The following is a 26,129-nucleotide window of genomic DNA, read 5'->3' on the forward strand; positions in this document are numbered from 1 at the left end:
ATAACAGCACCATGGTTCAGAGCGAAATAAAAATGTATCTTTTTTTTCCGAACCAGAACTTAAATAATTTACTAAAAAAAAACAAAAAACAGATGGTGGCTGGTGATTGATATAAATATTCAGTTTCCTTTAAAAATATTCTAAATTGCGAAGGGTTTCCTTTGTAGGCTGTAGAGATCTCCTCCTCCCGCCCCTGTTACTGCGAGGAGGAATTAATTTGCTTCACATCTTTCTGCGCAGGCTGCGGTCGCAACTCGTGCTTTGATTGGTCCGCGCCGCCCTTAGTCCCGCCCCCTGATGCGGGTTGATTCTCTGGCCTTTCAGTCCTCTGCTACAGACGAGACGACCCGTCCTGTCATGCGGGATCCGGAGGCGTTAGACCGGCCAAACGAGTCGCAATGAAACGTCGCCGTAGGAGGGGAAATCAGCTGAATATGTGTTTTTATCGGGGCAGATAATTTAGACAATTTGTATTGTTATTTATGTAATGAGGGGAAAAAGGAAAAACAAAATTTCCTCCACCTTCCCACGCACTCACATGCTTGTTAAACCAAAAATGTGTTTTGTTTTTAATTATTAAATCAATCAGTGGAATAATTTTGACGTCAAAACAGTTATTTTACCTCCTCAAACACACTGAATTACAAACCAGTCTGTGAAGAACTTCCTTGACTTTTCTTTTATATATTTTTCATGTCTCAAAAATGTTAACGATAACATTCACGTGTGTTTTTTCACTCCACGCAACATGAAAATGTTGACATCTCTGGCACATTTAGACTCTTATTCGGAGAACATGGATTCAAGTCACCAGGTTAGCAGCTGATGTTTTTCTTTCTTTAACTTTCTATTTTCAAACTTTGTTAAACTGTCAGGTTGAGATTAAATTGTCTTAGTTGTTTAAAAAAAATAAGACCAATGCAATTTTAATTTGAAACCCCTAATTGAATCGAAATAGAAAGGAAAAATCTGTGATATTATACTTTCCTAATTTCTACATTTTATATAATATTTTATTTTGGTTTTCTATTAATTGTTATAAGGTTATTTACTGATTTTCTTCCTTTTTTATGTTTGCACAATTTCTTTGTTACAAAAATAAATAAATAAATAATAATAATAATAATAATAATAATAATAATAATAATAATAATAATAATACTAGTAATAATAGTAATAGTAATAACAATAATAATCTATTTGGTTGACTGATTAAGGGAATGCAGTATATTTCGTCACATCTTTAACTGCTTCTGCGATACAATTCAATTCAATTCAATTCAATTTTATTTATATAGTGCCAAATCATGAAACATGTCATCATGTCATGAGCCAAAGTTGACTCGTGTGTGTGTGTGTGTGTGTGTCTGTGTACTTGAATGTTCATGTAAAGTGTAGCTTCAGAGATTACGGCTTTAAAGACAAAAGATTTTTCAAAACTGTGTCAACCAGCCACATTGGGGTGTGTTTGAGCCTTAACGGCCTGTTTAAGCAACTCTCCCAGGATTATGTCCAGGCTTTGACTAGACCACTTGAAAACTTTCATTAAGTTCAGTCTGGAAAGGGTCTAGAAGGGGTTAGTTAGTAAGCCATTTCTGAGGGAAATATATATTTTTAAATCTGATACCAGTGAATTTGTTTTTCATCTGTTCTTGAATGTCTTTAGATCAGGGAATAATGTGTTGCTTTTTAGACCTTTTAACCTACTTTGTGTTGTCAGACCGGTTCTATTCAGGTGATTTCTTGATTCTACATGTCTGGCAATAACTGGGCCTGTGTGTGGCTCGTGAAATTGAAGTTTAGAAAATATGTGGTTAAATGAGTTACAAACAATTCACAAATTAACAAGGGGGAGGTTACATTTTTACATATGGCCAAATTGATTTAAATCGCTTTTATCCTCAATAAATAATTATAATAATTTAAAAACTGCATTTTGTATTCATCCAGGTTATATTTTACTGAGATTAACTTTTTTTTGATGATCTGAAACATTTTAGTTTGACAAAAAAAAGCTTAAGAAAGGTCAGTCAGAGCTGCATGCAGTCATAGATTGCATCTGTCCAAAACCACCAGTGGTTTCAGCCATTTCTTTCCTCTTGTCACAAATCTGTCATGACACCCATACTTGGATGTGGGTGAGAGATGACAGTCAAAGGTGAAAGACGGTGTTACGATTATGTGCAATCGTGTAAAAATTGTTTAATTTTACAACACTGATAATTTCAGATCATTTGAACCAAACAATCAAGAATGTTTTTTATAAAGGTAATAAGTATTTTTTCCAGTGAGACCCCAGATTTACTCTACGTTAAAATTACAAGTAGTTGTATCACATGAGGTAGATGTGATTAGATAATTACTTAGTATTTATTACTCAGTATTTTGAAGTTTTTCCCCCATTTAAACCCCAGACATTTAGTTTAGTGAGCATCAATGCTATGGTGAGACCAAAAGGGCTTCCCAAGGCCTTCAGACAGAAGGCTTATGAGTCTGGTAAAGGATTTAAAGAGGTCTAGGAAGAATTTGAAGTCGGCTCTTCCAGTGTACAGAAAGTGGAGGAAAATCAAAACAGCTGCCAACATGCCCATATCTGGCCGTCCCTGTAATGATTCTGGCACTGGAGCTGATCCATTTCCCCTTTTTACTCACCTGCTCAGTCTCCACCTCTCTGCAATTAACCGTTACTGGCACCACCTGTCTCCAGCTGCATAAAAGCCCCGTCAATCTCAGTCTCCAGTGCCAGAACGTCTCTAGCCTTTTGCCGAGCACCTTCCAGCCTGTAAGTTTATTCCTGCCTGTCTGTTGCCGACCTGACCTGTTTTCCCGAGTCTGCCGAAGCCCTCTCTGGTCCTGTCTGTCCGATACCTGTCTATCTGGAAACCCTTCTCCCTGGACTGTCTCCCCGTGTGCCGAACCTGGACGGAACCTGAACCCGACCTTGGATACCCCTGCTGGTGGATCTTTGGCCCCAACGTTAACGAACCCGGACTGCCATTGGATTTACGCCCCTGGATTACCCCATACGGACTCTGCCTGTCGGTCTCAACTGCCTGCAGACGGCTCTCAGCTCCAGAACCACCTTCCCCGAACAATCCAGCCCGAAATTCAGGTTAGTGATCCAGCTTTGCTGATTTCTCACATCTACCCCGCTGGTCACTAACCTGTTCCCTTGTCTCCAGGAGATTGCCGGCCGGTTAGACGCAAGCAGCGCGTCCCGAGAGCCACACTTCCCCTCTCCTTTAAATAAACAAACCTCTAAACGTCACTGACCTGTTTCGGGTAGTCTTTGGGTCCGACTCCTGTTCATCACAGTCCCAAGAAGTTCACCATGAAAGCAGAAACAAAAGAAGTGTCCAAACACCCGGAAATGTCACGGTGGGACCTCATGCGTTAACCTACTGCTGATATGAAAGTACATGTGATCAGTGAGAGTGTGCACATGTTTAACCTTCATGGAAGGTGTGCAAGATGGAAACTTTTGCTCTCTGAGAACAGCTTGAAGGCCAGATAGACGTTTCCCACAGAAAACGTGTACGAAGATCAGGACTTCGTGAATAACATTCTTTGGAGAGACCAAATTGTTTAGACATCTGAATAGACAACACCAGGGTTGGCGTAAATCAAATACGCCATTCCAGGAAAAGAACCCCATTCCAGCTGCTAAGCATAGAGGTGGAAGTGTCATGGTTTGGGGATGCTTCACTGCTGTAGGCCCTAGATGTAGTTTTTACATAATAATGACCCAAAACGTACCTGTAAATGCCCCTGGGATTGGCGCATGATTGCACCAATGGACAATCCCAGGTTGAGTCAAAACCTTTAACCCTTATGCTAACCCCAATCAAATATCTCACAGCTGAAATTAAGTTTGTTGAAATCTCATCTTCTTTTCAAGAAATAATTAAATGATATATGTCCTTGAACCTTTCCTGAGAAAGAACTGAATATTTAGAACAGGACTGTGTACTGGATTTATTTCACATGCACAGTTCTGCACGATCGAGGAGCGATATGTAAATGTATTAAACCCCGTGGTTTCGTTTCATTGTTTGTGGTTCTTTCATCTCTGCAGGAATTTCAAGCTGAATTCCTACGGGCCGATTTCAGGGCGAGTCACCATTTAGCCTTCTCGTGGACTCAAGGGAGCTGAACCGTGTCTGATGTGTGGCTGCCGTGTTAGCCTTTGACCCCGGACTGTCTGGAGGGCTGTGGTGATGGAGAGTCAAGGCCAAGGGGAAGTAAGTGGGTGTGAGGGTTTTTTTTTTTTGGGGGGTAGAGGAGGGTCCAGGGATGGGCGTGGACAGAATGTGATGGGGGTGGAAAGGCCTCTCTGTCTGGGAGAGCGGAACCCAGACAGTCCCAGACGTCTGTCGAAGGGGACAGGGTGTCGTCTGTGGAGCCCTGTCTGTTCCCACTCGCCCCTCTCTGGGCCTGGAGGGGGAACAGGCGGTGGTGGATGTTTGGAGACTGTCGGGGTGATGGTTTAACTCCCTAAAGGGGTTCGTGCAGAACTTATCATTAAGATGCAGCGACACATGAGAATAAAGAGTTAATCTCTACTTTTACAATCTGTTTCACAAGCATCTGTTTTGTATAAAAAAAGATTCACTGAAGCTCTGCATGTTTTAGTTGGAGTCTTTAAAGTCTACGAAATTAATTGCATCCATTTTTATTATTTTTTTATTTCGATTTATTTGTATTGTTTGCGTTTCACAATGTCATTTGTAGAAAGATCCGAGTTAGCTGTTCGTTCAATGTATCCCTCAACTTAAATTCAGTTTTTGAATTAGATTAAATGTCTTTGTCAGCAATAATCATGTTTACTTATCAGTTTAAAAAAGATTATCAAAAAAGCAACTTTCTATTAGTTGCTTTTTTAAAAATTCATCTCGTGATCACTTCGACTTCCCTAGTATTTGTGTTGCAAATAGTTATAAAAACTAGTGTCACTGTCATTTCTTACAGTGATGAGGATTATTTATCTGTATTTATTTATAGGGCAAGGGGTTCAGAAAAACAAAATAAACATGTATACTGACAGACATGGAAAAACGATTTTGGGAATCAGTATGATCGTTATGTAACGGGTCCAAATATGGTTTGCAGAAAAACTGAAATGTTTGCAAAACTGTTTCCCCTCTTAGTTCTGTCAGACTTAAATGTTTTAAACTAATTTAGTATCCAACAAAGATCCCCTCAGTAAAATACAAAATTCAGTATTAGAAAAAGAAAAAGTCTCCCTTAATCAACATCCGGCGGTGCCAACAATTGCCATCCCCAATTTCACATGAGTTGCATTTTTTTTTTTTACAATATTGTGAGAAGTTTTGGCCCACTCTTCCTTGCAGAATTGATTAATTCAACCGTATTTAGCTATTATTTAGTTTAGCCAGTAGAGCTATTGGTCTTTCTGAGTTATTCAGGGATAGACCTGGTGGAGGTCTATCAGTCTCCTTCAGGATGTTCTAGTAGAGAGCAGAAATCCTGGTTCCCTCAATTCTGGCTACTGGTCCAGGGGCTAAAGCAACAAAGCAGCACCAGACCATCACACTGCCGTCAGCATGTTTTAGTAAAAGTGTGATTTTCTATTTCTGAAATGCTTTGTTAGTTTTACACCAGATGTAACAGGATGCTCACCTTCCAGAAAGTTCAAATTTTGCAGGCCTTTTTTATCCTTTATGCTCAACAATCATAATCTCCTTTGAACTCTCCAGCAGATATTTTTGCCCGGTATCTTTCTTATCGCTGAGTCATGATCACTGGATGTCTTTCACTTTGGTTTATTGCAGTCCCAAAACCTTAAAAATAGCTTTGTAACCCTCTCCAGACCTTTAGATGTTGATGACTTTCTTTACATTTCTTTAGATCAGGGCATACTATATTGTTTTTGATGTCTTTTAGCCTACTTCATGTTGCCAGGCAGGTTCTAATAAATGAAGTGATTTCTCGGTTGTACAGGTCTGGCAGAAAAGTAGCATTATCCAAGTGAAACAGGACCAAAAATAGGCTTTTTTTTACAGTTAATTCAGAACTTAACAAGGATGAGGGGGCAGGGGTATTACCTTTTTAATATATAGGACCAGGTTGGTTTGTTTTTTTTTTCTTAAGAAATGAAATGGTTATTTTTAAAACTGCTTTTGGCATTCACTAAGGTTATCCCTGTCTGATGTTAAAATTTATGTGACGATCTGAAACATTTCCATATGACTTTTTGAATTGAGAATATGACTTTTTTTCATATGACAGAACAGCAAAACCACAAACCAAGAAAATGTCTTTTTTTCCCCCTTTATGTTCCTTATTACAGATGGCTTTCCAGCACACCTGCACCAGGGGAAAGTTCACGTCCTTGTGCAGAAGTAGCTCCCTCTGCAGGCACAAAGCGTCTTTTTCACCGTGGCACATGCATGACCATCCTGCAACCCCTACTCAGCCAGCAACCCACACTGTCATCAGGACTCACATTCATGGTCACCGAGACGAGGCCTCACAGACCACCGGCCCCACAGGGCGATCTGCAGTGGAGCGTGTAGCCACCTGTCAATCACCAAACCTCTGCCGCCTTAAGAGAGACATTTCGCCTGGGATAACGGCAGCCCGTCCCTCCCCATACATTCTGCCTCCCCTGGCAACCATTGCCGGATGACTGAGGGGCTTTGTCCCCCTCACAACGGGAGTCCGCCATTGAGCCCAGAAGCCCCGTAGCAACCAGAATTAGAGGGTGTCAGGAAGGAGGCTCCTTTCTGTGAAACAGGGGCGAACGCTGTGTCCTTGTCCCCACGTCTGGGATTCATATCACAGGCTTGAATGGCATCGGCACCTCCTTTAAAAAGCCAGTGTAACGGAGCGTATGAAGGGGCTAGCGGTGAGCAGATAGGATCATGGTTAATCTGCTGTTCTTCGCCACTGTGGTCCGACAGGGACACTTAAGCAGCTTCTGTGGCGTGGGGAGTTCCTGGAGATACCTGCAGTGGACGGAGTCATGGGTGGGAAACAGGGATGGAAAACAACTTCTCGATCTATCTAATGAACATTCACCATCATCACCAGCGGACTAGTGAAAGTTTACGAAATGCTTCCACTAATGTAACATTATGTTTGATTGGTTTTAAAGGGAACATTCCTGAGAATCTAAGTCTTTCAAAATAAAGGAGGATGAGGGTTGCCATTGTATGCAAACGCTTTTTTCCAAAACAAATTTGGAGAAATAAGATGGATTTTCTAGCTGATACAGGTTTTGGACACATACTTTTTACTCAGAAGTAATTTAATTATTGCAGTTATGCCATTAATGTTTTTTTTTATCATCGTCTAAGTTTGTCACAGTTTGGCAAAACTCATACAAGGTTCAAAATAATTTACAAATCCAAGGAGTTGTTTGCGTTTGTCCAATCCAATCCAGCTTTATTTCTGAAGTATTTCAAAACACAATACAGGACCAACGAGCTAAAGATATTAAAAGATGCCAAATCAATTAACCATCCATCCATCCATCCATCCATCCATCCATCCATCCATCCATCCATCCATCCATCCATCCATCCATCCATTTTCTGACCCGCTTAATCCCCTGGACAGGTCCCCAGTCTGTCGCAGATCAATTAACCAAGAAGCAGTCACACAATACACACAAAAGAGGTAAAAGAAGAAAACTGAGTCAAAATCAGCATCTTGACTGGCGTCAAAAGTCAGAGCAAAGAGATGAGTGTTAAGAAGTGATTTAGAAACAGAGAGAAGAGGCCTGTCTGATTTACAGTGTTAGGTTATTCCACAACTTAGAAGCTGCAACTGTTGAAAGCCGTCCAGGCCTTTATATCATCAAGACACCGTTTCCCCGATGTAGCACAGAATATATATGTATATATATATATATATATATATATACATATATACACAAAATTTTCCTTTTTGACAAATATTATGGTTAGAGTATGTTACCCTGAGCTATCTCTGTAGTTATGCTGCTATATGCTTAGGGTGCTGGGGGACATCAAGATCCTTTTCTCTCACTCTGCTGAGATCTCCTACTGTTTTAACTTTTTGTTCTCTGTAATTTTCTCCTCATAGAAGGTACACCTGGTCTGGCGTTCTGTTAGCTGTGACACCATCCAGGGGAGGCAGATCATTCGTTATTACCATATAACATAGAAAGGATTCCTGGATCAATGTGTGCTTCTGTGCTTTGTGTGTCTCTGCTCTGTCTTCTCTAACCCCAGTCAGTCGAAGCAGATGATCATTCACAGTGAGCCTGGTTCTGGTTCTGCTGGAGGTTTTCCTTCCCGTTAAAGGGAAGTTTTCCTCTCCACTATCACTTCATGCTTGCTCAGTAGGAGAGATTGCTGCAAAGCCATGGACAATGCAGACGACTGTCCCCTGTGGCTCTACGCTCTTTCAGGAGGAGTGAATGCTGCTTGTCAAGACTCGATGCAATCTGCTGGGTTTCCTTAGATAGGAAACCTTTTTGACCAATCTGTATGGAGGATTTGGTTAAATTTGACTTTATAAAGTGCCTTAAGATAACATGCGTTGTGAATTGGCGCTATATACATAAAATTGAATTGAACGGAATATATTTACACAGCTGGGATGGTTAGTGTGGGGAGATCTGCAGGGTTAGTTTTCCTCCGCACAAAAAACTTCAAATGGGACATCTTATAACTTTCTTCCAGTGATGGTTTTCTTTTTGACATTCTTCCTTAAAGGTCAGAGCTGTGGAGCGCATGATTATCAGCAACTCTGTAGAACATTTTTCACGCCTGAGCTGGGGATCTCTGCAGCTCCTCCAGAATTGGCTCTAGTTGGCTTGGCTTGTTTGTTCACAGATGTTTTGTACAAACCCATTCAGATTTGTGTCAATGTTGCCCTCCCCGTCACACTTACACAACGTTTTGTGTCTCACACAAAAAAAATTTTATTAAAAAAATCCAAATAAAACGCACTAAAGATTAAGGCTGTAACTTGACACAATAAGGCATAGTTCAAGGGGTGTGAATACTTTTTGTAGATCGTCATGGGTCCATTGCTAAAGAGCTCAGATTCTGAAGGAAAAGGTTATATTCTGCAGCATTTGGGGAGTCTTATTGTCAGGACCACGTGACAACGTAATAGAAAAGCTCAGGGGCCAAACGGACCTGTCAATCACTGCAGCCGTTTGATATTCTTATAAATAAAACATGCGACACAGCGGGAATCTCAAGTTTTTGGTGTGTAAGCTGTAGTTTGCTCTATAACGGCATTGCAATTATTAAATCATGCCGTTTGCATGAAATACGTTGGTACGTTTTCTTAAATCTAACTCAGCATCACTTTGTAGAAAGGACTTTAAAAAGACATAAAGGTTTGGATAATTTTAGACCTCCTACTAAGAAATAGCCTACAGGGGGGGGGGGCTTGAGCTGCATAAGATGTGAAGAGATTAGATAGAGAGCGAAATGAGCGAAGGCCTGAATAGTTTATTAACAGGTTTACGCACTCTTGGTTGCTTTCGAAGTGACTTTTATTGCTCAGTTTATAGCAGAGTGAGGTCAGAGCTTTGAATACCATACGGCTGCTGGATATTCTTGTAAAGCCTGAGCGAATCCGAGGGGGCGTTACTTTATGGTGTAACTGCCACACGTGTAACAAACACATAAAGACGCAAGCAAAAGGCAACGCTGTTGTAAGATTGGCTACTGACTCCTGAATAAAGCCGACAGCGAGCAAAACAAACACCATCAGCTTCTCCGGTACGACCTCCCACGTTGCATTTAAACCTGTAGGAGAACCTAAATTTGGCCTTTCCTCTTATTTTCTTTTACGTTAATGAGCTTCATATAGGGAGCCCGCTGTTTAGGGACGTGTTTTGTGCAGCTCCCATCCTTCACCCTCCATTCCCGGGTTCCCTCCTTCACTCGAGCTGTCAATCAAAGATCACGATTGAGTCTGGCAGTCAGTCAGTCAGTCATCAGCAAAGAAAGAGAGGCCTCGTTGCCCCTTTTTGTGGCCCCTCGCGTCTCCGAGTTGTTCCAGCTCACCTTCCCCGTGGCCTCTGTCCTTGCACAGTTTGTCTCTTGCAGAAGACATCGGGGTCCGTCTACATAAAGGTGGGGTTTGTCAGAGCGTGACGGCAGGTTTCCTGAGCAAAGAGGTGCAAAACGAGCAATTTTTTAAAAAATGATTCTAATTTCGTTTTAGCAAGACTGAATTTTGCCCTTTAAGTGGCTGATGAATAAACATGAAGAGGCGTTAGGGCGGGAAACGCATGGGTGTGGGGGGGTGGCAGGAGGAGGACGAAGAGGACGAAGAGGCCCCCCGTTTCAGTGTACCATGAGGGAAGTATAGAGGGCAACGGGGCAGCCTTTCTTCCCAGCGGGGCTGCATCGCATTTAATTGGAGCACTTGTGGCACCATTACCTCCTTTACTCAAACACGTTCCTGATGACAAAAGAAAACAGCACTAAGCCTGCCTTTGTTGGAAAAAGGAGACTGTATGAGGCGACGGATTCCTCGCTGCTTTCCCCTGTGTGGGAATCATCCACACTCTCCCACAGCGAGTTGCTGCTGCTTTCCACCGACCAAATGCCACCGCTGGGTAGGGATAAGGAGGGGGTTGGCAATGGGACTGGGGGATCGACACTAGAGCTAGAAAGAAAACATGGCATCTGCAGACAAACTAGACGTCATGCTCTTTCTCTTGGCAAATGGTCACTTTTATTATGCATCCAATGTATTAATATACGAATAAATACCCCAAACGCTGACTCACTCTCCTGATCAGTGCTTTTCCTAAATCCGTCCATCAAATGACGTGTTTAGCATCGTGAGTGACCGCGCAATTTGCCGTTTCTTGAGTAAGTCGGGATGATCATGCAGTCTGCACTGCAAAAACAGACTAAACTAAACTAAAAATAAGTAAAATTTTATTGAAATTAGTGTATTTGTCTCTTCCAATGGAATAAGATGTTTGCACTTAAAATAGGAAGAACTCGTCTCCATCAACTTATTTCCAGTGCATTATATCTAATTATCTTATTTTAGGGGTAAAAATACTCTTTCCATTGGCAGATAATCTTATTTAGCTGCTCACATCAAGGACAAATACGCTCATTTCAACAACATTGTACTTTCTTTTAGTCCTGTTTTTGCAGTGTGTAGTTTGTTTCTAGTCACCAAAGTGTCATGACTCATGAGGAGAGAAATGAGGGCCGCTACCTTCACTATGACCTCATGCAGGAGGAGGACACCAGGACGCTCTGAGAGCCACTTACTCACTTCTTGATAAAAGTTTTTTTTTTTATTGAATAAATGAAATAAATCAGGCACTGCACACTTGCATTTGAAACTGTTTATCATTAATTCTTCATTTATTGTTTAACCAAACCAACATTAAGAAACTTGTCAAATAGTATCACAAACATTTCACATGTATCTGACAAAATCAGGAATCTGTAAATTGCAAACACTTTAACCCTTTACTTGGCTTTGATTTAAACATAAATAAATTAGTCAAATGCTTGTGAAGCACCAGAAGCATTTTAAAGCACATTTATTTTGCCCGTTTGTCAAAAAAGGAGGGCTTGCTGATGCGGGAAATTAATAGGATACAAAACTTTGTATTTATGTCTAATAAGGCATCAGTATAGTCATAAAATAAATGCTAAAGTAAGAGGTTAAAGGAAAGTTTTATCAGATACCCTCAATGTAACAGCAACACTTTGTTTGTAGCAGTTATAACGTTGTACATTTTTTACAATCAAGAACATAAACATATTTTACAAAAATGTAAAGTAAAAAAATTATATGAAGAACTGGAAAAAAATAACAAATGACAAATTAGAAATGAAATATAGAAATGAAAGTGCGGAAAAACTTACAGATCAGGAAAAACTTAAAGAACTTTCTACAGGGGTGTAAAATAATAGGCTGATATTTATCTTTGGGGATAATAGCTATGTCTCACTAAAACAGAACACACACACTGAAAAAGAAACAAGCTTCACATCATTAAATTCACCTCCTACTTCTCAAATAAGTCATTTGAGGGCAAAAACCCAGTCATTATGATGAATATCCAAATTTTTCTCATAAAATTTTCTTTTAGCAATTCTCCGTTGGCCACTTAAAATATATAGATGTTGTTTTTTTTGTTTGTTTGTCTTTGTTTTTCTCCATTTTATTGTATTATTTAAAAAAAATACAATAAAATATATTTTAGCAGAGAAATTAAAGAACAAAATGGGAAACAGTCAATCCAGAAACCATTCATGGTCGGGACCTGGAGTCTTGCTCCACGGTGAAATTTGTGTCGGCACTAAAAAAAAAAAACAAAGAAAAGAAAAAAATTATTACACAACCAAACATGTTTTATATATATATGCACCAATTAAAAATAACCTCTCCGAAGACCTCTGAGTCTTAGATCCCCCCGAATTTAAATCAGGTTTGATCAAAATCCAGAGTGTTTCTTTTCTATTGGTGGATGAGCTAATGGTAGATTTATTGTCAGTGTAAACATGAGGGCTCTTACATAAACCCAAGGTCACTTTAAGGAGTCACAAGACATGGAGGTGTTCTGTAGAAACCCCCATCAACAAACAGCACAGGAAAGAAGCTTCACTTGGAAGCACTGAGCGAAGAATCACGTCAGCATTTCATAACTGAACCCACACTGCATGGCGGAGGTGGTCAGCCTCACCTTGTGCTCATCCTCTTCCTCCCATCAGTAAAACATTATAATAAAAGTGACCCCCCCACACACCTTCTCTCCATAAAACAGACTCTGCTGCCACCAAGAGGACAGCAAATGCTGCACGGTTTCACCTACATCATGCGTGATCATCCTTGTTGTGACCACATTACTTTTGGTTGATGGTTTGAATTGAACACTCACATGTCTTTGTTCCTCATGTGGTTGTTGTACTGCAGGATTGGTGGGATGTTCTCCTCGTCCTCTGGCAACTGGAGACGAAACGGCAACCGTCACAAATGAACAGCATCTAAACCTGCAACTTTCTGTCCAGTTTGTTTAACATAAAAAAAAAAAAGCTAAATAGAGGAGAGGGATTTATGCCAGACAATTTGGTTTACGCAAATAACTGGTACTGGGTAAAGAGAAAACCAATGCAGCGAAAACGTTTTCACTGACCTCAGTGTTCATTATTATTGGGATTGTATTTCATGCGTCATCCAACACAAAGGAGAATATAATTGTGAAGTGACAGGAAAAGGTTACATAGTTTTCTGTAATAAATTAGAAATAAGGTGTGGAGGCCTTTTGTAGTCAATCCCAATTTACGCTAATACACCCAGCAGTCTTCATAATGTTGCTGTTTTTACACAAGCGTTCTTATACTGAGATCAAATTAAACAAATGTAAACTGCACCTTAAAATTATGTGACGTCTGAAGTCAGTTGTTGGAACTGCATTTTATTTACAGGTATCAGGATAAAGGGGGTTTAAATATAAAAATCAATGCCACTCATCAATAAATCGTGTAAAACTATCTATCCCTACTTGCTTTTATTCCTATATTTTAACCATGTAAAGCACTTTGCATTGTCTCTGTACTGAATTGTGCTATATAAATAAATTTGCCTTGCCTTACCTTGCCTAAAACCTCTTTTTAGTTCATAATTATGTGATACTTCTGGTCTATCAAATAAAACACTATGAAAAGCACTGAAGCATGTGGTTGTAGTAAAATAAAACAGATCAAAGGGTATTTATGCAAGCCTTTACATGTCAAACAGCGTGTTCTTATACAGGGTGTGATTATTTTATTTAGATCAGCAACATCTTTGGAGATTTAAAGCATATGACTCTCACCTCCCAGTAGGGTTCGTCATCAAAACAGTTGTCATCTGCAGGATCTCCCCAGATCGGTAATCTCAAGATAGCCCCTATAGTGACAAAAAGAAAAAAACAAACAAACAAATAAACAAGTTTAAGATGTTAAAATGTATTTTCTGTTATTATTCTGAGTTTATTGCAACACAGAAAGATCCTATTTATTGTTGCATTCCCTACCAACAATCAGGCCTCCTCCTATACCGAAGCAGATTGCCACACAGAGGCCTCCCGCCTGGTGACCCCCCTGCCTTGTGGGCACCATGTCCTTAAAAGCTCCCTCGAAGTCAAAAGTGTTGATCAACCTTTAATTTAAAATTAAGAGTCTTAATTTTGCTCAAAATTTGAACCATTCACAAAAAATACAACAAAAATGTTCCTATTATTTAGTTGAATTCAGTTTTCTGCTCATTAGAGAAGAAAAAAACGTACCCCTCTTTTCCATAAACCGACTCGGTTGCGGCTGCGGCTGTGATGGCTCCAACTATACCGCCTATAACTCCCGGCATGGCGTGGAGATTGTGGATTCCACACGTGTCTTGGATTTTCATGTACTTCTCCATGAAAGGCTGATGGACGCATATAAAAGGTGCTGGTTGAGTTCATTCAAAATCGTGAAAAGAGGAAGCCTATCTGACGCCGTGCGTTCTGACGGCTGACAAACACAGGCAAAAGATCTCACGGTGATGTAGATGTAGCCGAGCGTGGAGAGGATGCCGCAGCAGAAGCCGACGATGAGAGACCCGTAGGGCATCAGCATGAACTCTGCCGCTGTTCCTACCGCCACGCCACCAGCGAGCGTTGAGTTCTGGATGTGAACCTTGGGAACGAGAGGCAGAACACGCTCATTAACGCAAAAATACGTCAAGAATCAAGAATCAGTAATGTCATTATGTGTTACTATAAGGACATTTTTGCTGGGGCTCAGAATGCACATAATTACGCATAAAACGCAGACACGAGACTTAATATTTCCATTTTTTTTTAAACAGTAGATGCACTGGCCAACAGCACTCCCCACATGTGCTCTTAGTTTTGTGTTGGAAAGTTTGAATGTTTGAAATATAGTCTAATCTGTAGCCTATTACGGTCAACCAGTTAAAATGTTAGTGTTCACGTCTCTCTAAGATGGCTTTACCTGCTTTAATAAATATAACATATCATTTTCTTCTGATTATGTCGCACCCTCACACCTTTTCATATATTATTCTGTATCAACCACAAGCATCCATGCGTTTCATTTAGACATTAAGCAATAGATCAAGACAAAGCATTGCAAAATGGTGAATTGGAAAGCAGATATACAGCTTTATGGATTGATGTTCATCCTACCCCGAAATAAAACATAGATTGTGAGTATGCCTTAGATCTGAACTATACTGGGCTCTGGCTTAGCCTCATATTTCCAACATGTCCCTGTATTTAGCATCAACTCTAACCAGATTCCCTAGATCCATTGAAGAAAAATCACCCCCATAACATGATGCTGCCACCACCGTGTTTCACAGAGTAGACAAAATGTGCTCAGGGAGATCTGCAGCCTTAGTTACCTGCACACGTACCACTTCGCAACACATCTGAGCACCATATGCTGGTTTATTACATGAAATTTTGAGAAATACATTGAAGTTTTTGGTTGTAATGGGAGAATATGTTAAAAAGGCTAAAAAGGTGTATATATATATATATATATATATATATATATATATATATATATATATATATATATATATATATATATGTGTGTGTATATATGTGTGTGTGAGATTCAAGATGATTTTTTTAAGCCACTTTACATGTATTTATACACTGCTGAACAACCAGTTCAGCAGCTTTTTCTGCCTGACGATTGTTTCTGTCAAAACAAAATTGTATGCTGAAAATATACAAAGAATATTTTGTTTTGATGTCATTTTGAGTTCAGCGTGTTTTGCATTTGTGAGTGGCTTTTTGAAGTGCGCTGTTCTCTACCATGTCTAGTTTTCCGTGCTTTTGGAAGAGGCTTGAAACAGCCACGGTGGTGAGCACCGTTGAGGCCAAAGCCAGGTAGGTGTTGATGGCCGCTCTGTGCTGCCCATCGCCGTGATCTGTGATCGCCGAGTTAAAGCTTGGCCAGAACATCCACAAGAAGAGGGTACCTGTAAAGCAAAGAAAGAAACGCAGTATTGTACAATGTTGTACATCTGTAAAAAAAATAAAAACCCACAAACAAACAAAAGCTATGTTGCCCACACATTTGTACCAAACTCAGCTCACCGATCATAGCAAAGACATCCGAATGGTAGACAGAGCCGTGCAAGCGTGAGCTCTGGTCCAGGTTGGGCCGATAGAGCATCCATGATATGGAGAGTCCATAGTAACCTCCAAAAGTGTGGATCACCATGGAGCCCCCAGCATCCCTAGCCTTCAGGATAAAAACGTAGATTGAGTTTTATGAAAAACTGCGTATATTCAATGTGATTCTTAATCATTAAGTTCTAAAATTACAATTAACTATAACTCAAAACCTTAGATTTCATGTTAAACCATTTACAACAAAAATATGTGCATAGTTACAAAGTTTTTAATGATACATGATATTCAGACTGTTTTGCAAAATAGAGGTAGGAAAACAGAGGTGTGCATAAGCATTCAACCATTCTGTTACACTTAAAGGAAATCAAGCCTAAACAATTGTCTTTGAAATTCACCTAATAATTAAATAGAGTCCATCTTTGTGTAGTTTAATCTCAGTATAATAGTCATGGGCGAAAAGGTTCAGTCTGTGGACGAGTAAAGCTAACAGAGGCATACTTGCAGCTAAAATACCAGCGAACAGTGTTTTTACAAAGCTTGAGGAGCTAAATGCAAAGTCAAGTCACAATTTTCAGATTCTTATTTATAAAAGAAATAGTGAAAGACTTTACATTCTTCTTCTATTTCACTATTCTTTACTGTATATCAAATGAATCCCAATAAAATCAGCATATCAAGATTTTGCAATTCACTGTCCCTTTATGGTGTCCAAATTAATTATTACTTCAGGTCATTGTCAGTCTTTTATAACCATTTTATGGATTACTTTCTCTCTTTTTTTTTTAAAACTGTAAAACAGCTGCTTTGATTGCATCTCAGCGCTCTGAGAGCATGCATATGAAACCTGATGCCAGTTTTTCTTTGCATATTGATGGTAAGAAGCGGTCAAAAACCAATACGGAGAGAAAAATAGGATAACTTACATGTATGAGATTCAAGATGATAAATTCCTCAACAGCAAAAAGTGTTATTCCGAACAAAGTCAAAACCATCAACTGGACTGGGCTGACCTTCCCCAGCAACGCTCCATAAGCGATCAGGCAGCCAGCCACACAGAAATCTGCATTGATCAGGCTGAGGAGAGAAAGTAAAGAGAAAAAAACAAGGAAACAGGGGATAAGGTGTAAACCCACATTAACTGTGACGGACTGCAGTTAATCATCAGCTGAGTTCAGGTTGAAACCTAATAAGAGATCAAATTTCCCTCATTGTCCGACAGAAAGCCATCTTTAGAGGACACACCTCTCACAATGTTTAACATGCCGTGACTTGGCCGCTCTGGTTTCTGTTTACCTTATAACCAAAGGTACTTAATCTAATGTGACAGGATGTATCCCTCGGGGAATCTGCAGGGCTAAACACATTCCCACAGGATAAGTTTCCATTTAAAGATAACAAAAAGATAACGTGATTAGGTTTGGCGATTTTTTTTTTATCTTAAATATTATAATATCACTACTGTAAAATAAATAATTTGATACAAACCAATAAAATATAACAATAACATTTACCTTTCAACTCCAATTTTGATCTTCCCGTCGGTGTAGTCCAGGGAGTGGAACCAGCCCTGCATCAACAGCGCCCACTGGAGGCCGAAGGCGGCAATCAGGAAGTTGAAGCCCACTCCTCCGAAGCTGTACCGCTTCAGAAACGTCATTAGGAAACCGAATCCGACAAAGATCATCACATGGACGTCTTGGAAACCTGGAAAAGAAAAAAAAAAAAAAAAAAAGAAAACAATGAAGGAATGCAGGCACAACAGTGAAAATGCGCCTTATATCTTGATCAAAAACAGGAGTTTTAACAATCAACCAATCAGAACGGTCTGTAAAATTGATTTATTTTCTCACCCAAAAAAGGTAAATAAGAAGGTTACATGGGCAAAGGAAATATATAAAAGAGGCCCATGGCGGATTATTATAGAATGAATATAAAATTATGAGTTAAATCCGTTTTTATAAAATATCATCATTATTTAACCCACTGGTCTTTTTTTTTCTTTTCTTATTTTGTCAATATTCAATTTGTAACATGTTTGTTTAACCAAACAGAAACAGCAAAATCTCATATCTAGAGATCCAGATTCCAGGGTTTTAGCATTTATTACTTATAATGCATGGTCGGATCCTTATCCGAATCAAAAATATAAACATTACAAACAAATTACCTAATGGAGCATAAAGTGTTGCAAATGTCATCTCTGTTATTCTAACTACTGTAAGTCATGACTGGAAAACGTCAGGGAACATTTCCTGTAGCTCACCATTGTCAGGTGTTTAAACAAAGGACAACAGCATAGAGGTGCCCTTCCCAGCAAATAAAGGCATGTATCATCTGTGTACTCATTAAATTTGCTTAGAAGAGCATTACTGATATGATCTACTACGCACATCAACACTATAATACGGAACAGTACTTGAGTGCAAAACAAATTCCCTTAAGGAGACAATTGCATTATTTTGTATTGTGTCATATCACATTACCTTACACTGTATTGCATAATAGGCCACGGCATTCTATCATGTCATATGGTATTTTGTATTGTGTCATATTGTACCTCAGCGCATTTGAATCGCATTGCATTATATCATATTCTATAATCTCGTGTTACATATTTATATGTGTGTGTGTGTCTGTGTTTGTTGTTGTTGTAAAAACACATTATTATCCTGCATATGTGATGCACGTGGTGTAGGGCTCCACAATATATCCCAAATTTATCGGCATCGCAATATAGTGGATCGGAACATGCATATCGCAGAGAATCACCGGGGGTGCAATAAGTGTTAGCAAATTATTTATTAATTTGCCCCTAATATGCTCTGTGACATTTGTCGTTTAATGCAACATAAAGAGTTTAAGAAGGCAAAGAAGTGGTAAGATTAATAAGAAACTTCAGCTGAGTTGTTTCACTGCCAAAACATCATAAGTCGGACTGAGGCAACCTTTTTCATTAAGACCTTGTGTTTGAGAGGAAAACTATGAACATTTTAATATTTTAGCTGCTGAATAGACTACTCATTTTCAGGGTACTATGTTTGCTATGATCCTAAACCAGAAAGATGTTAACGCTTTATTTTTTTTCTGTATTTATTGCAAGCTATATCGTTATCACATTTATTAATATTATTGCGTATCGCAACTTTTCCTAATAGCGCACATCCCTAACATGATGTCTTATTTTATCATTAACATTGTAATCAGACAATAACTTGGTATTTCCCCTTTGGGAACAGAAATATTTATGGTTGCATAAACAGAATTAGAAAAATACGGCGATGCAAACTGCCAGAAAGAAAAAAAAAAAAGGTCTGACGAACGAATGACGTTGTTGGAAGGATTCTGGAATTAACTCCAGTGAGGCAAAAAGCTGGGAGAAGATTTGACACAAACTGACTCATATGGCAAGTATACACAATAAACATAAAAAGTGTTTCCACTTTTGAGAAAAAAATTGTGGCTAAGGCATCCTGGTGCTGCTATGATAAGTGGAGGACGGCATGCCACCTGGTCACTGGGGAACGATGAATTTGAAACCATATCCAGTCATTTAACAGAAAAATGTCCAAATGTAACATAATGGCCCAAAGCACTTAAGCCCAAAAGGAATGTTGAAAATCATTATTAGATTATTGATGAAGTGGATCAGCTCCGTTGGGAGAAATGGTTTAAAGTTATTCGTTTGTGATAATTTTCACTCTTCGCAACCACGTCTTTTCATTTTTTAAACATGTTTTATACCTACATTTATTCATAAGTGTCTACATGAAAATCTTTGAAACCACCTTCAGCTTCGTTATGATGTGTTTCCAAAAAAGCCAGACTTTCTTGTAATTGTTTAATGTGGTCTTCGGCAATGGTTCTTCAGGCTTTTTGAGGTTGGACTTTGGCTTCTTTTTCACCCATTTTCTGTCCAGTACCTCTGCCTAATTGTAACAGTGCAGGACGAAAACACGACGAGGACCACAGAGGACAAAAGGAGGATCAGACCTAAAAGGCTTATAAACCACATCTGGGAGAAATGTCTTCAGTCCAGGTTTTTCAGGTATTCCCTCCTTAGTGATGCGTATTTTCTTTTTTCTCGATTATTACCCCCTCATCTAAAAGTAAAAGCTCCGTCAGGTACAAGTAAAAGTTATTGTACTTTTCTGAGGACAAAATGTCCCATCTAAATGCTCTCACCAAATCTGTTTCCTAAATGCATACAGAAACCCACATGGAGGAATCTATGTGCCAGCAAAGAACCAGTTCAGGTCATACAGTTTGCTTTAACAACATGCCTCCGCAATGCAGGTTGGCATAAGGGTATATCAGATAAGAGAGGGGCATCGTGTGAAGATAACTCAAGGACATCGCAGTATGTGTTTATTGTTCCATGCTGTTATGTCTTCAGAAAAAAAAAAAGGTTAGTTACTTCAACCAAATGTGAGATAGAGCACATTTAATTTTAAAGGATGACTTTAAAAAAATTATTTGGACATGCACAGAGCAAAAAATAAAAAATAAAAAAATCATAAAAATACAAAAATATATATTATTAGAGCTATATATATAGAGAGATATAGATAGTATATATAGATATAGAGAGATATAGATATTATCAATATATGAAAAATATATATATAGATATATGAAAAGATATATTATCTATATATAGATAGTAGAAAGATTATAGAGATAAGAATAGCTATATATATATAATTAAAAGATAGATATATGATTATATATATAATAATATATATATATATATATGGGCTATATATATCTATATATATCTATATATATATATTATATATATATATATATATATATATATATATATATTTTTTATTTTTTACTTGATTTTTTTTTTGTCAAAAAAAGAAGAATCAAAAGTGAGACTCTGCTGGAACCTAAACTGGGCTGTAAATTGTGTGGGTGTGTGTGTGTGTGTGTGGGGGGGAAATCAATCTGAAATATGACATGGAATGAAGACATGTAGTACAGTCGGATGTTGACAAACAAACAAAGGCAATATGAGGATGCTGGCCTCTCCCGGTCAGTCTTATTTATGACAATAAACCCTTAACTGCACAATATGTTCCAACTGCTCTATGAAATGCCACCGTCTGCACTGTGAAGTTGGTCATGAATGAAAAGACTTTACATGTAGGCTGCATCTGTTTTAGACTCTAAAACTGGGGGGGGGGGGGGGTTATGTTATGTAATGTCAAGATACATAACACAGAGGATCTTATAATGACCTGAAACTGACACCACAGATGTCCTGTGTGGAACGAAACAACCACACCCAAATAAAGATGGTCCCATATATATATATATATATATACACACTTCCACAGAATCCAAACACAAATTACATAATGAAAGTTAAACAAAAGAAATGTGGTGAGATGAGAGATGCTGAAAGAAAAGACCTCCCCAACCCCTTTCCTCCTGGGAAATATGCAGCTGCAGGTGTCAGATCTTTGTCAGCAACTCAGAATAATACGAAAGATCATCACAACGTGGCATCTGGTACTAATTTGATATCAATGCTAATTAAGAAAAGTATATATATATATATATATATATATATATATATATATATATATATATATATATATATATATATGAAGATGTATTTTTTCTGTATTAACACATTATAAAGGTAGTAAAGCAAACTTAGAGATTATTAACTTGAGTTAAAAGTTAAATAGGTTTACTTACTTGGATATCTGAAGTAAAAGTCGTTCTCTATGTCACTTGTTATATTTTCATGTGCTTTGTGCTCAACCCAGTGTGCGTCCGATTCTTCGTCATATCGAATAAAAACCCCAAACAAGATGATCATGGCCGTCTGCCACACCACGCACACCGCCGGCAGACTCAGGCGAACGTTGGTGTTCTTGGTGCGGTCGCACATCTCCCTGAAGCTCTGTACACCACCCATGTTGGTTAATTTCTCGTCCTGGTGTGAATTTCTTAGGTGTCAGAGTCCCTGAAGGCTCGAACCGCTCAGCCGAGCTTGCAGTCTGAAAAGCCCCGGAGCATCTTCAAGTTCAAGCTCAAGTTTATGGGCAATCCGGCCTGAGGACACTCCCACAAGCTGCTCCTCCCTAACCTGCACCTGGAATGTACCCAGACTCTTTTCAGGGACATTTTTCTTTACATGTAATATTAACTGTACCGGTATGTTTTCATTATCAATAGTCACGTAACCTCAACAGTCTTTGAGGATGTTCTGTCGGAGGAAAGATGATTCATATTTTGATACAAATGACAGGTCCTATACCTTCTTGGTAATAGATGAAGGGATGTGGCCAACTTCAGCTACTCCCTTAATACAAACACTGTTTGCATGTATGGAAAAGTCAACAGCCTTTCACTCCTGTATGTTTTATTCTTTGTATTCCTATATATGAATTAAACATATTTGTGAGCTCACTGTCCTGTAATAAATGTGTTTATGAAATAATTCCTTTTTAGTGCTTTTCTTTTTATATCATTTAGAAGTATAAGTCCCAATAAATGAGTTGGTGAGGTTACTGATGTTTTTCCAGAATGGGGGTCAAAACACCCCCATCCCCCCCTTGATTTCTGCCTATGCTCATTTATTACCTTACATGTGTCATTGTAGGTGATCCGTCTTTTCCCTTAAATAAAAAAATAAAATAAAAAAATAGATCTTGGCACATTTAGCCAAATATAAACTTACCAGTCTTGCCTTGAGAGGCAATTGCACAACAACAGAAAAAAAGCACACAACCATTCCTAGAAATGAAGGCTAGAAGAAATAAATAAACTAAATAAACTAAATGACAGATCATCACAAGTATTATTTTAATGTCTAATGTCTTGTTAATTTTTAATAAACAAAATAATAGGCTGTGTATTTACACAGTTCGCAGAGTTAATTGCTATGCGATTATAATCTTTTTTTTTTAATGCAATTATAATCCAATCGGACAAGGTGCAATGAATCAATGTGCATCTGTCTTATTTCATGATCAAATAATAATAATAGTAAAACTAGAGTATCACATGAAAACACACACAAAAACCTGACCTTGAACAAACATTGATTATTCGCTACAGTCAACGATCCAGCGTTTATAGGAAACGATCACGTTTCAACACGCTGGTGCAACCTCCGTAAACTCGAGTGAGACATTATTTCTACCGTCAGCTACAACTATGTGGTAGAAAGAACACTGGTCACCAAAAGCGTCTCTGTGTCCTGTAAGCAGGCTGCAGGACCTTGTGCAATGAATGTCAAGGTGCTCTGAAACTGTTCTTTAATGAGCTGTTAACCAGAAATATTACAAGGACACATTATGTAGTTTCCCCCTGAATTAGTCAGTGTGTACACACACACACACACACACACACACACACACACACACACACACACACACACACACACACACACACACAAACACACACACACACACACACACACACACACTGTGATACATGTCTGTTCTTTTCATACTTCCTCAATGAGGACGTATAGGACATTCATGTTTGCTTTACATAACATAAAGCGCCTGACATGGATGTTTACCCATAGGCTACGATGCACCGGTGACGGGAGTAGCTAAATGTTATGTCAGAAAAGTCAACCACACGGGACTCGGTAAAGGACACTAGGTCAGAGAATGTCATAGGTTTGATTTTATTTATTTATTTTAACAAAGAAAGCGTAATGACAAATCTACAGAGCTGCTGAGAAGCATTGAGATGAAAAGGGAAAACATTTAACACTTAGTTTGTAGTAAATAAAGTCATTCGTTAGCGTGACTTTCATGGAAAAAAATCCCAAAGTGATGCTGTTGACTGTTTATCTGAACCCAAAACAAATCTGGGAAGTCAAATAAAATAATTCATGCTCAGGCGCACTCTCACAAACACCTACAGGTGCTTGGATCCAGATACTTGCAGACATACGTCCAGCTGTCACTTTATACATGTTGTATTAATTAATACTGTATATACTTCAGTGATGGTACCAAGGAGTTAGATTATTGTATCTGTAATACTTTATCGGCTGGTTGTGCTGTTGTTTTTATATCTCTCTCTGCAGGTGAAGAAGCAGACAGGACGTTGTATCTTTCTTTCCTTTTTATATCCACTATTTTTCACCATTTCTCCTTTCTTTTTCTCTTCTAAATTCTTATTTCAGTGTCCATATAACATGAAATATTCCCTGCATAAATTATAATAAAGCTACTTGCATGCATAAATCAAGTGAAGCACTATGGTGAAAGCGGTAAGGCTCCACTTGTGAAAGTAAAATCTTTTGGGCTCTTTTTGGCATTAAGACAAAAATTCTTATTGCCACATTGCCAAACAGGACACTACTAAAAAATCAAATAATTCAATGTACTTCAAAATGTTCTGCACGGGAAAAAAAAGCATGCTTTTAAGGGTTTGTCTTAGGTCAATATGCTCGGGGGATAGTGGATAGTGATTGTGTGCAGAGATCTTTTTTAACCATATCATTCCGTCAGACTTCAGAAAAGTCCAAACAGAGCACTTCGCTCTCAGACTGCAGGTCTGCTGGTGGTTCCTAGAGTCTCTAAAAGTAGAATGGGAGGCAGATCCTTTAGCTATCAGGCTCCTCTCCTGTGGAACCAACTCCCAGTTTTGGTCCGTGAGGCTGACACCCTGTCTACTTTTAAGTCTAGGCTTAAAATGTTAGAGTGGCTGAAGTTATCCTAAACTATCTCTATAGTTATTATGCAATAGGCTTAGGCTGCTGAATGACATCAATATCCATTTATCTCTCTCTGCTGAGTTCTCCTACTGTTCTCCAATTTAGCATTTTTTTGTTGTTGTTTCAGCTTTTAACTTTATGTTCTCTCTGTCTTTTTTCCCCTCTTCATAGTAAGTACACCTAGTCTTGCATTCTGTTAGCTGTGACACCATCCAGATGATTGCCCCCCCCCCCCCCCCCAGTAGATGTAGTAGGGGGGCAATCATCTGCCATTCCCATATAACATAGAACGGATTCCTGGATCAATGTGTGCTTCTGTGCTTTCTTGTGTCTCTGCTCTGTCTTCTCTAACCCCCAGTCGGTCGAGGCAGATGACCCTGATCCTGGTTCTTCCTGTTAAAGGGAAGTTTTCCTCTCCACTGTCACTACATGCATGCGCAGTATGAGGGATTGCTGCAAAGCCATGGACAATGCAGACGACTGTCAGGAGGAGTGAATACTGCTTGTTAAGACTCTATGCAATCTACTGGGTTTCCTTAGATAGGAAACTTTTGACCAATCTGTCTGGAGGATTTGATTGACTTTGACTTTTCTTTTAGACATTCTTCCTTAAAGGTCAGAGCTGTGGAGCGCATTATTATCAGCAATTCTGTAGAACAATTTTCCCACCTGAGCTGGTGATCTCTGCAGCTCCTCCAGAGTTGCCTGTTGTTGCTTGGCTGACAGTTCGGGTGGGTGGACATGGAGTTTGGCTATCTACTCTTTCCTGTGCAGTGACAGGCTGAGCTGTGCTGTCTGTGATAACCAAAGATTGGATCATTTTATAACCAACTCTGCTTTGAGCTTCTCCACCACTTCATCCCTGAATCATCTGCTGTGTTCCTTGGTCTTCATGCTTGTTTGTTCACAGATGTTCTTGTACAAATCTTTGACCCCTTCACAGAACGAATGTGTTTATAATTAGCTTAAATTACACATTCGGACTCTAGCTCATAATTAGATGACTTAGTAAAGCCGATTGGCAGCACTGGACTTTATTTAAGGGTATCAGAGAAAAGGGAGCTGAATATAAATAGTCGTACTTTTCAATCTGTCTAAATGATTTGATTGAATTTGACTTCGTAAAGTGCCTTGAGATGACACGTGTCATGAATTGGTACTATATAAATACAATTGAATTGAAAAGTACACTGTGTTTGATTACACCTGATAGTATCCGCCAGGTAATCATAGTAATATATATTTTTTTAAATATGAATACTTAAAATGCAAAAAAAAAAAAAAAAAAAAAAAAAAAAGGCCTCTCTT

The 26,129-nt window shown here is 38.9% G+C and overlaps 1 protein-coding gene across 2 annotated transcripts; it reads right to left on the reverse strand.

Moving 5' to 3' along the window:
- Positions 1-6,622: 6,622 nt before the first annotated feature.
- On the reverse strand, positions 6,623-22,166 carry rhcgb (Rh family, C glycoprotein b). 2 transcript variants are annotated; one of them, XM_036151209.1, is made up of 11 exons: positions 21,833-22,166; positions 17,635-17,827; positions 17,047-17,197; positions 16,085-16,232; positions 15,800-15,966; positions 14,511-14,648; positions 14,261-14,397; positions 14,009-14,133; positions 13,808-13,881; positions 12,872-12,939; positions 6,623-6,909 (listed from the first exon to the last, which is right to left on the reverse strand). In XM_036151209.1, the coding sequence occupies exons 1-11, from the start codon at positions 22,053-22,055 to the stop codon at positions 6,669-6,671; spliced, it is 1,665 nt and encodes a 554-aa protein (XP_036007102.1). In that variant the 5' UTR covers positions 22,056-22,166; the 3' UTR covers positions 6,623-6,668. The 2 variants fall into 2 exon arrangements, with proteins under 2 accessions (XP_036007102.1, XP_036007098.1); XM_036151205.1 differs by lacking the exon at positions 6,623-6,909 and adding an exon at positions 12,172-12,292 and having other exon boundaries at positions 21,833-22,161.
- Positions 22,167-26,129: the final 3,963 nt, after the last annotated feature.

Source organism: Fundulus heteroclitus, chromosome 2, assembly GCF_011125445.2.
Source record: "Fundulus heteroclitus isolate FHET01 chromosome 2, MU-UCD_Fhet_4.1, whole genome shotgun sequence".
NCBI lineage: Eukaryota > Metazoa > Chordata > Actinopteri > Cyprinodontiformes > Fundulidae > Fundulus > Fundulus heteroclitus.

What these genes read in the sequence shown, in the direction of transcription:
- rhcgb (XM_036151209.1), bottom strand. Translation starts at nt 22,055, where the DNA reads ATGGGTGGTGTACAGAGCTTCAGGGAGATGTGCGACCGCACCAAGAAC. An exon ending in CTTTTACTTCAGATATCCAA is followed by an intron (nt 17,828 to 21,832) that starts GTAAGTAAACCT and finishes TTTCTTTTCCAG; the next exon opens with GTTTCCAAGACGTCCATGTG. An exon ending in TCGGCTACATCTACATCACC is followed by an intron (nt 14,398 to 14,510) that starts GTGAGATCTTTT and finishes TGCGTCCATCAG; the next exon opens with CCTTTCATGGAGAAGTACAT.